General features: G+C 33.7%; 1 protein-coding gene across 8 annotated transcripts in view; it reads left to right on the forward strand.

Annotated features, from left to right (window-relative positions):
- LOC128187373 (unconventional myosin-Ic-like) overlaps nt 1-8,012 on the forward strand; it is a 34,881-nt gene extending 26,869 nt beyond the window's left edge. For 7 of the 8 annotated variants that reach the window (XM_052857791.1, XM_052857789.1, XM_052857794.1 and 4 more), the window contains 10 exons: nt 474-633; nt 797-880; nt 2,599-2,692; nt 3,358-3,428; nt 3,543-3,684; nt 3,964-4,034; nt 4,561-4,590; nt 5,819-5,919; nt 6,065-6,164; nt 6,935-8,012. In XM_052857791.1, the coding sequence (XP_052713751.1) occupies nt 474-633; nt 797-880; nt 2,599-2,692; nt 3,358-3,428; nt 3,543-3,684; nt 3,964-4,034; nt 4,561-4,590; nt 5,819-5,919; nt 6,065-6,164; nt 6,935-6,949 (868 nt within the window). In that variant the 3' untranslated portion in view covers nt 6,950-8,012. The remainder of the gene's footprint in view (nt 1-473; nt 634-796; nt 881-2,598; nt 2,693-3,357; nt 3,429-3,542; nt 3,685-3,963; nt 4,035-4,560; nt 4,591-5,818; nt 5,920-6,064; nt 6,165-6,934) is intronic. The other variant, XM_052857796.1, reaches the window with a different exon arrangement.
- Nucleotides 8,013-10,993: the final 2,981 nt, after the last annotated feature.

A 10,993-nucleotide genomic window follows, 5' to 3' on the forward strand; every position in this document is an offset into this window, starting at 1 on the left:
ACCAGCCTTGATGAAGTGCATATTACTTAATTTATTCCATAGAGGATACAAATTTTAGTACATGCTTATAATTAGAAAAAAATTCAATCAAATCTTCAATACTTTAATGATTTGATATTTAAATATCGTTGTATTACCTAATTTTTACATATACTCACATTCCGATTTCAACCTCCTCCCCCCACCTCCCTTAAATTTTTTCCTAAAATGTGGAATAAAAAAGACGACTATCAATGCAGGTTAGCTGTACATGAAAACAACTAAGAAAAAAAATCCACAAATCCCAAGATAAACAGGAAAATTTTAAACAAAATATCAATTTGAATTGTTTGATGTTCAAATTTTCAAAATTTTAGTTCTATTGCATTTGATGAATGATGATACCATTAAAAGAATTAGGATAGAGAAGTTTTTGGTAAAAATCTTAGAAATGATTCAATATTTCAGTTCTTTCTTTTTGTCTTGCTGTGCAGTTTTATCAAGGGCTTCATCCATCGCCTGGAGCCAGAATGTGATGAGAATAAGCACTTCATTCAGTACACCAAGTACAACTATCTGATGAAACTGAAGGGCCAGCTCCCAAGGAATGTCCTGGACAAGAAATGGCCACCTGCTCCCCAGCTTCTGCAAAAGGTGGGTGAAGCACCAAGACAAGGTGTCAGTTCTTTTAACATCGCAATTATGATAAGATTCAAAGAGTCATGTCAACTCTGCAGTAAGATTTTCAACACAAATTAATTTGAGAGAAATTCATTCTAGATGATGTTTCAGTTTCCCAATGGGTATTTTTTTCCAGACCTCTCAATTGTTGAAAGATCTTTGTATGAGGAACCTTACTCTTTCCTATGTGAAATCCATCACTCCAGGTAGAAAGGCACAGGTGAGGTTTATATAAATACACTGTACATGTTAAGATGTCTCAGTATGAATGACAGCAAGGGAAGAAACTCTTCACAGTAAAACATTCTTTGGGTCTCCAGTAGCAGTATTTACATTTCATCACACTTACCAAACCACTATCATTGCTTGCCACCCATAGGTGTTGTTTTTCATCAATGCACATTCCTTGTGGAGTGAACGGAAATCCAACAGTTTGGGTTACAATATCAAGCAGTACTCCATTTTTGCTAATTCTGTGAATGCTAAGAGTAGATGATTCAAATAACAAAATGTGGCCCCTGCTATCGGTGCACACACTTCCTGGAAACAAGGGGGCTCCTTTAGCACCATTGTAAGAAAACCGATGGAGTCCTGATTTATTGACCACTACTAAAGCTTCTTTGTACCAATCGGATGTGCAGATGTCACCATTTTTGTTTTCTGTAATATAGATTGGTTCCAAGTAAATTTTCTCGCCATTTGCTTTGGCTAAAATTCTCTGGAGTTCTTTACCTTTCCGGTTATACCTGACCACAAACCCTCCCAATCTTGACTTCACACCAATCAGGATATCTCCGCTAAGCCTTGAAGAGAAAATACACCGAGGAGACCACTTTCCTGTAGAGAAGAGGACGGTTGTCTTGTAGTTGGATTGTACCTCAGTGATCTGGTTCGCTAAACAGTCTGCTAGCAGCAGTGTACCTGCTTCTGTTGCACTATGGAAACCATATCCTCCACTGCTAAAGATGTGTTTACATATTTTCTGAGAATTGTCAATAAGAATTAAGTTACCTAGGTAATCACTGAGCCACATCTCTCCAGATTTCAGGGAAGAAATATGGTGGCAGCTCTCAAGTTCCGTAGTTTCCAGGCATCCAATATTGTTTTCTGTAGACGATCTATCTAGTATGTGATATCCTTTGTACAGGATATTGCACTGTATGGTTTGTTCGTGTTGGCGATAATGAAACATTGTGTTAGTTTCTTTGTACTTCAAGTTCATTGGTAATTGGATCAATTTTCTACACAACTGATGTTTGGTCTATCTGGACTGGTAATGGATTTCCTTGCGGAGGAAAGGAAGTGTTAGTTATTTATTACCTCTCACAAAATTGCAACAAAATATTGGTACATGTATATTTTTGCATTGGTTGGTATAATGTCAAACTTCCTCCTTATAATATATCCTCTTAATCGTTTGAATGACAACCAGTCCTGATCTGAAAAAATTGCCTAGTACATGTATTACGTAATTTAGCAAACAGTTTCATTCGAATAATGTAAAAATCATTAAAACTTATCCCTAGTGCATGTGCATATAATTTGATATACTCATTTTTCAAAATGTTCATGATTGTAGACTAGTTAATTTAGCATTTTGATTGTTGTTTATTTCAATAGGAAATATTTCTTTGTGTTGTGTTGTGATCTTATTATTATCACATATACACAAGAAACTGATCTTCTTTGCTAGGTAATATAAGATGTAACCTTGGAAAATATTTGGCTGATTATAATATAATTACAGTGAAGTATGTGTATTGTGTAGATAGTTATTTTATAAATAACTATACCAAATTGAATCTTGAAAAATTTCCAGAAAAACTCTAGCAACCAAACATTTGTTGAAATTTTGTTATTTTGCCAATCTACCGTTTCGAATACAAATGCATTGAATGGGTATAACTCAACCTAAACAGAACTGTTGTTTTTGTGCAGATGGAAGAAAAGGTAGTCGCAGAGTCCCTGTTCAAAGGGAAGAAGGAGAATTACCCAGGAAGCATCAAGGAAATGTTTGTGGACAGCCGATTGGGTGGGTATATCACAATATGTTAGCTACTAAGTGTAATCTATTATAAAGCTGGTAATTTTTTGATGAAGTTTTCTTGGTTTGAATCATTTGGCTGGTAGTTCTTTAATTTATAAATTAAAAAAATTACAAGGTGAAGAAATATTTAATATCTCTATAGATATTCTATAGATATACTTTATACAGGGAAATATTCGCCCTCGTTTTATTTTGTCCCTTTTGCCCTCGTCAGCAGGCGAATTTAAGACTGGGCAAATTCCATTCTTGCAGATAATATCTCTTTTAACACAATTGCATCTGGGTGAATTGAAGACGGGGCGAAACTGTTTTGTTCTACACGAAGGGTGAAAATAATTCTGGGTAAAAATAACCCTGTATACAGTATAAGCTGCAAAAGATTGAACTAGATAAATGAGCTCATCATCATTTTACACTATATAACATGTGACTATGATGCATTCTGAACAAATTAAATACTATATGTACTTGATTGGTTCAAATTAAATCTTCTTGGTCTGACAAAGAGAATATAAGTGTGTCAACAGTCTTATTGTTTGAAAACATGAAAGGTCTAGGTCACAACTTTATATCCATTGGACTCTTAAAAGACCTTTAAGAGTTTTTTCAAATTGCAACATGATTTTGATAGAAATATACTTTTTTTTCAGAAAATACCCAACAAAACATGTTATGGTCTACATTTGATACCAAGGTTAAGCAAGCAGATGAAAAAGTTCAGGTGTGTTAGAAATCTTACTGAAGATTGTGGTTTGTGTATATTTTTCATTAGTTAACACTGTACTCAAATTGTCAACACAGTTTTTTATTCAATGTGCATTTCCATTCATTGAAGTACTCTGCCCCAGTAACTAAGTTTGATCGCCATGGCTACAAATCCAGAAAGAGGGTGATGGTTTTAACAGATAAACACCTTTACCTGCTGGATGAGAAATCTTACCTATTGAAAGATAAAGTACCTTATCAGCAGATCACAGGTTAATTATATTTTCATTTTAAATCAAAAATTTTTATTGTATAGTATATATTAATTTTTTGTTCCTGTTTATAATTGTTTGATAAATTGTCATGATTACTTTTCAGAATACCTTTATATACTGTAAAAATTCAGTTTTTTAATATGTGTACATTGAATGGTCTTATTCTCAATAAACTTTTAAGATTTCTAAAAGGAAAAAAATAAATATAAAACTGATATAAATACACTATGAGAATGTTGAGTATGTGTTATGAGAGACTTTTATGTATTTTGATAGGGGTTCTGACCAGTAGTTTTAGTGATGGGGTGTTTGTCATTACAATCAACATGGATGAAAATGGCAGCAAGGTAGGAAAAATTGCAATGAATGTAGAAAATTCCGATGTACAGGTTATTAAAGAAATTTATATGTATAAAATTTAAATTTGAGTGGTCAGAAAACCTCTTTATCCACTGCGGGTTTTAGAACCATAGACTGACAGTTTTCGCAGAATTTTTTAAAAATAATTGTCAGTCACATTTGTTATAAAACATTCTTGATCAACATTTTATTGAGATGATTATATCAAGAAAAGCCTACAGAATGGACAGTCCTGTAGATTCCTAATATACATTTATGAAAATCTGTCTTTGCAGTTTCTAAACTTTCACTATTTTTTTATAGTTAATTAATTAAACCAAGTCAATACAAAAGATAAGTGCTCACGATTTTATGTTCTCGATGAGTTAATTAAAAATGGCACTGCCAGTATTACGGAATTAATACTCATATAAAATAAGGAATCTACAGTTATTATGGTCCTATATGCATGTGTCATCTGTCCATTGACATCATTTATTATGAGAAAATTTTATTCCAACATTTGCACAACAGGAAAATTTAGATGAAAGTTTGGATTCAAAGGTATACATTATATAAAATTCAGAAAATACTTGTTGCTTAAATATTATACATTTCATTACACTTTAACTATTTTAGTCTTCAATTAAAATGTTTATGCAATTCATTTATTGAATAATGTTTCCTGTTTCAAACAAAAGACATATACTCTTTCTTAATACATGTATTATAAAAACTACATATTTTATTTAATAAGGAAAAGCTATATTTCCTTATGAAGACTATGAGTGGGATACTGTTTATCAGGAAATATTTGCATAATGGATTCCTGTTTCTTTGTGAGCATTTCCTGATTGCAGAACATGTGTCCACTGACAGTTTGTTTTACATGTACATGCATATTTAAAAAATGTAAGATACTTTAAATTTAGCATAAATTCAAGTTCTGTGTATTCAGAACACCCTTTTAAACCATATGGTCCATTAATAAAAGAATTATGACAAAAATTTACCTGATATAGATGTGGTGCATGTACAATTAAGCTATTTTAGCTTAGACAGAAAATCTGAATTCTGCTTAAACAATACATTTATATAATTGTACACAAAAAAAACCTACATCGAGATTAATTTATGGATCTAACAGAAAACAATTCATAAACATGTCAGATAGTGAAATCACATGAATGCATCTCTTGGCTTTTATTTCCTGAGTTATTTAGTTATGATGTGTGTATGAATGTGCATGGTCTGATTCTGTTTGTTCACCATATATTTTAAAATATATCTGACTTGTGTACCATGTTATATGTTTATTACATAAAATTCTTTCAAATTTTACCACATGCATTAGTGTTGCTATCATGTACTTATTAATTATTTAAATTTTTAATTTTTGTTCCTATTTGCTTCAATGAGTTAGGTACTGCCATATCTTTTAGTAGTTATTTTCTAAAATTATGTCTTTGAATTGCTGAGGATATGAATGAATTTTAAGCACAGTGAAAGGGTAAATACTAGTAACTCATCTTCACTTAGTCAATTTAAAGTCAGAATTATAACAATATTTCCAGACCAAATGTCATAAATATTTATGCATGTAAGGGTATGCTAGTATCCATGATATGTAATGGTAATCAAGATATCATTTGTACAATGTTAATATATACCGGTACATTAATAGTCGTCTTTGATACTTGCCCTTGTTGGAGTAAAGCTACACATACTGGTAGTGCAGTAAATTTACAAACTTTTTCTGTTCTGTTTTAAAGATTATTCTGAAATTTTTTAGGGAGATCTGATTCTACACTCTGATAGAGTTGTAGAAAATGTCACCAAGATTGTCATCCATGGAAAAAAGTCGGATGCTTGTCGAGTCATCAGTGAAACCAGGTAACTGATAAAATGTGTTTGAATCTATTAATTTGTCAATTGTATAACATCATACTTTCATTAGATTATGGTATTTTTCATTTCTTTAATTCAGTTTTTGATTTATCAGTTAAGATAATTTATATCATTTTGGTTTTTTTTTCAGCATTACACATGGGATTTCTGGTGGCAAAAAGGGCTGCATCGAGTTCACTCGAGGTCAGACCTCGGCTGTCAAAAAGGCCAAGAACGGAAACCTCTGCGTGGTGTGTACTACTGTAGATTCCTTATTTTACGCGAGTACTTAATTCCGCGATTCAACGATTTACCATCAAATCGCGAGAACATAAAATCGCGAATGCCGAAATTTTATCTTACTTCATGTTGTTTACCTGTTTCCCAAAATTAAAAGCGAGATTTTAAAATTTGCGAGACGGACTTCTCGCGATTTTACGCGGATATTAATTCCTCGCGTTTAATTAGGAATTTACAGTATGCCATTTGTGTCAAACCTCATTCCACAATAGAAATAAGATTAGATTTAGATGAAAGTTATTAATATTTTGAATAAAGATTCAAGCTTTTAATTGATACAGGAACTGACCCTGATATTTAAGGTGGTATGGGACACCTCCATGTTTTGACTTAGTATTTTTTGAAAGAAACAAAATCAAGGATAATTTTATGAATAGTTTCTTTTCTAAAATTATCACCGTAGCGGAATTGATTAGAGGGTTCACTACAAATCAGTGAGTCATGAGTTTGAATCCCGCTGGCGATTTTAAAAATTTTTACCTTTCAAAATTTGTTTAAACGTATTTTTGGTTGAATATTGTAAAATTTGAAAATTCTAAACCGATTGAATTATTCTAATTATAATGTTACTTTAATCCACATTAAAATCGACAGATGTCCCATACCACCATGAACAAGCAACATGTTATGAAGTTACATAATAGCAGATATGATGTAAATTTTTTAACAAGAGATGATATTAGACATAATTTTATTTTATTTCTTGGACTTTTATCTGTAGATGGTGGCTCAATGAATTCCAAATACCAAGGACAATCCACTGACATACCTCAGCTTTGTGTACTGAATAAACTATCCATGTTAATTTAACTATGTGAACAATATAGCGCAACTGTACAACCTACCCATGTCAACTGTTCCACTGTACAACCTACCCATGTGAATCGTTTCATCAATTTAGCAAACGTATACAACCTACCCATGTCGACAACATTACATCTGCCAGTAGTGTCAAGAAAAGCAGCTCACAGAATGCGATCATTTATCTTGTGTTAATCATTTTATTTCAGTGGCAAAATAATGCACATTCTGGCCATCCATTTTCATTCAGTGTCAATCTATCCGAGTTTTTACATAAAACAGTACCAATGTCATTCAAACAAGCATAAACAAATTCATGGAAATGGAGATGCATGTCTTAATATCATATGTTATCAACTTAAGGATAATTGCATGTAATGCAGACTTTACACATGCCATTTTGTTGTACATTTTATGCAAATGTCACTAAAGAAGCACACCATATTTCATCCTATCTTTTCCATCACACAATGTTGTTCATTCTGTTGTAAAAACAGTGCTCATTTTGTGATATTGTGCCCCATACGTTGTACAAACCCATTTGTTATTAGTTTGTACCATTAGTTGCCCCTGTTTCTATTGTGCTTTCTTGTTTTTTAAAGTTTGACCTGGAAATTAAGGGACTGATTACCCATCAATAGAAATAGTTGAAGACCTGCACATTTTGCACAAAATGGAGATGAGATTCCATTGATAAGTGCAGTAATTTCATGTAAAAACTTGAATTTGATCTTGGCATGACTGCCTTTTGATAATTTATTATCATGCTGGGTGCTTATATTTATTATCATTTTTTGGTATTTGTTATTTACATGTATATAGTGGCATTTTACATCATTTCTATTTATATACATCTACTGTACTGTGCCTATTGCTTTATTGTGATCTGTGGGAAGATGCCATACTGTATTGCTAGTTTGCCAATTCTCCATTTACAGTAATTGTTGTTAATTGTTTAATTATTGTATGAATCATATTAAATGTTTATTTTCTTCTAACACTGCATTTTTATTGACTGAGAAAGCAGGCTGCAAATTTTGGGATATTAATTTTGGAAGTTTTCTTACACCCAGTCCTCAACAGTTTTCACAAAAAACCCACTTACATTGATGACATAAGTTACACCAGTTTTTATTGTACTTTTTTTTTATATTTAGCTTTAGTTAATCCTATTATGTGGCTTTAAATTTCCCTTTTGAATTGTTTGAAGGATAAAACTCTTTACTAAAGTATATTAAAGGTTCAGAAAGAATTTGCCATGCAATAGTTCAAAATTGTAAAAAAGCACTTAAAGTACTGAAAGACAAAGTTTGAATATTGCTGCAAAAATATAACTTTTGACTTGTGTAATCCACTTAGTGGATTACGTAAAATACTGCATGGTCGTAAACCACTGCCAATATTACCTGGTATATAAACGACCCTCTCTCAAGTGGTCGTGGTAGGAGATAGCTATACAGGCTGAAACGATGAAGATATTGTAGATTCCAAATAAAACGCGGGGAAAATATGTATGTAAAATAGTGAGAAGCTCTCTTCGCATATTCTAAAAACTGTTTTTCATTCCATTTTTAGTTGTATATTCTATGAAATCATTACCAAAAATCCAACATTTGGGATTTTATATTTCGCAATTTGATACAAAACGGCTGAATTGCATAATTATTTACTCGCGTAAAATAAGGAAGCTACACTGAAGTACTCTACTCTAGAAAACTCGAAAATGGAGACTTAATGGTTACATACATTAAGATTTAAATGATTTGAATTTTTATTCCTTTTATTTTTACTTCTAACTACATAGTTGAAATCGAAATCTAATATTAACATAATCGGGTAATTTAAAAAAAAATTCTTCTGGATATTCACAGCAGTTTTGTGAATCAACGGTTTTGCTATCAAAGATTTTGCTTACATGATTGACTTAATTATTACATGTATTTCACAAAATTATGCACACATCTGCTTGTTTATTCTCCGTTCTGCGCTCGCCTTGCTCTTTACCCTTCCCATCCTTCTTGCGGTGTTTTTCCTTCCGGTGGCGGTGAGAGTGGCGGTGGTGCCGTTTCGTTGGAGGGGGATACTGTTTGCTTGTTCCGGGGAGATTAGGGGGTTGCGGGTCTAAGAACGAGTTCTGTCCATAATCCTCCACATTTCCGGGTAGAGAGCGAACCCAGTTTGCCGTTTGGTAACCTCTTGGTGATTGAAGATGTCGAACACTCGTTTCCAGCTCTCTACGACTTTTTTCTATGCGATCCCAAAATTTCAATTCCGTTCTAGAAAAATCGTCTCTAATCTGTTCTAAATTTCGATTTCTTGATAAACATGCTGGATCAGCTTTAAACTCACCAGTTCCATATTGTTTTGAGGCAATGTTTCCGCTGTGAGTTTTGGCATTACTGGAAGCCGATGTCTCTGTAACGCTTCCGGTCTCTTCCGCCGTGGTATCCATGATGCGATATTTGCGGATTCCCTCACACTTTATATATAGCTTGTTCCCGGACGGAGATGGTTCCATATGAACAGATTTTGCCAGAGTTCCATGTTCATGGCCATCTACGTCAACCACGGCAACTGAGACGAGATCCTTTTGGTCATTAGACTCCCCTTTTCTCGCAGGCCTACCCTGACGGCTGGTTGAACGTGACCGCTCTCTCTTGCTAGCTGATGGAGACCTGTCTGATTTCTTCGACCTTGTGGGAGTATCTTTATCACATATTCTTGGATAAACGTTTTTGGTTGGGAAGCGCCGCGTGCTATGGTCGTTGTTGATGTGGTACATTGATGTAAGAATTCCTACCGCCACGTTTGACATGCCTTTAACCTTCCAGAGATCCTCCGCGCAATGAAAAGCCCCACATCGGCGACGCGTCCGAACAATTTCTTGGGCCAACTCGTCCGATATGCCACATTTGATGCATATTGCTCTGGCAGAGGCCAGATTGATGTCCGCCATTGGCCCCTTGTGTAGTTTCCATGGATAGCGTCACAGTTACGTTTATGACGTATCAAGTGACGTTTCCCGCCAAGGCGCAAGATAACTGTTACGTTTTTAAATGCGATCGTTTCTCAGAGTCTATGATTTAATCTAATATCCTTGTTAATAATTTGACTAATAATTTGATTCTGTAATCTCCTGTACAATCCGATAACACGACCAAAAGCAGTCAAAACATTAATATCTTAATTTAGATAGCATTTTCCTACTATTGGCTCAATTAAACCGGTAGTCTAACAATTTTCTTTCATTTGTACTCTCTTAGAGAAGTTGTACTTTATCCGCTGTCTCTCTAATTTTCAATTGGACCAATCTTTTCTCTATCAGCGAGTATGTATTTTCCGCATTTAACATTAAAGGAAATAATCAGACGAATGGATGACAACAAGAATAGATTTTAAAAATGTAGAAAAGAGGTTGACCTCCAAAATTTATCTCAGCGAGATCCGTCGAGACTACAAAATTTGGTTTGACTGACGTCTCCTCAGAAAAGACGTCAGTCAAAATTTTTCAGTCCCGACGAATCTCGCTGAGTGAATGGTTTTGCAACGACATAACAGCCAAAAAAAAATAAATGTTCGACGTCGCATACTTTTCAAACACTAGTTACACTGATGCTTTGTGAACCATTCCCATTCATATTAGAACACACATATGTAGACTACTGCATTCGAATGAAATATGCCCAATGTACACTAATACGTACATGTGTTGTATATTGTTTAAAGATTTGCATTGACGATTCAATGAAATGGAAGATATTTTTTATATATGAAATGAAGATGACGATTAGAGTGTTTTCCTAGCACTGATATAACATACACGTACATATCATTAGTTCATCGAGTACTTTGCGCTATTTTGTCCCTGCCCCGAGATTGCTTGAAATATACAAACCAAAAGTTCTCACGGAAATTAATTTTTGTTTGTTAATTGTTTTTATTTTGTTTGACAGGTGTACACACTACATATCCGGCTATT

The sequence above is a fragment of the Crassostrea angulata genome, chromosome 6 (genome assembly GCF_025612915.1).
Source record: "Crassostrea angulata isolate pt1a10 chromosome 6, ASM2561291v2, whole genome shotgun sequence".
Taxonomy (NCBI): domain Eukaryota; kingdom Metazoa; phylum Mollusca; class Bivalvia; order Ostreida; family Ostreidae; genus Magallana; species Magallana angulata.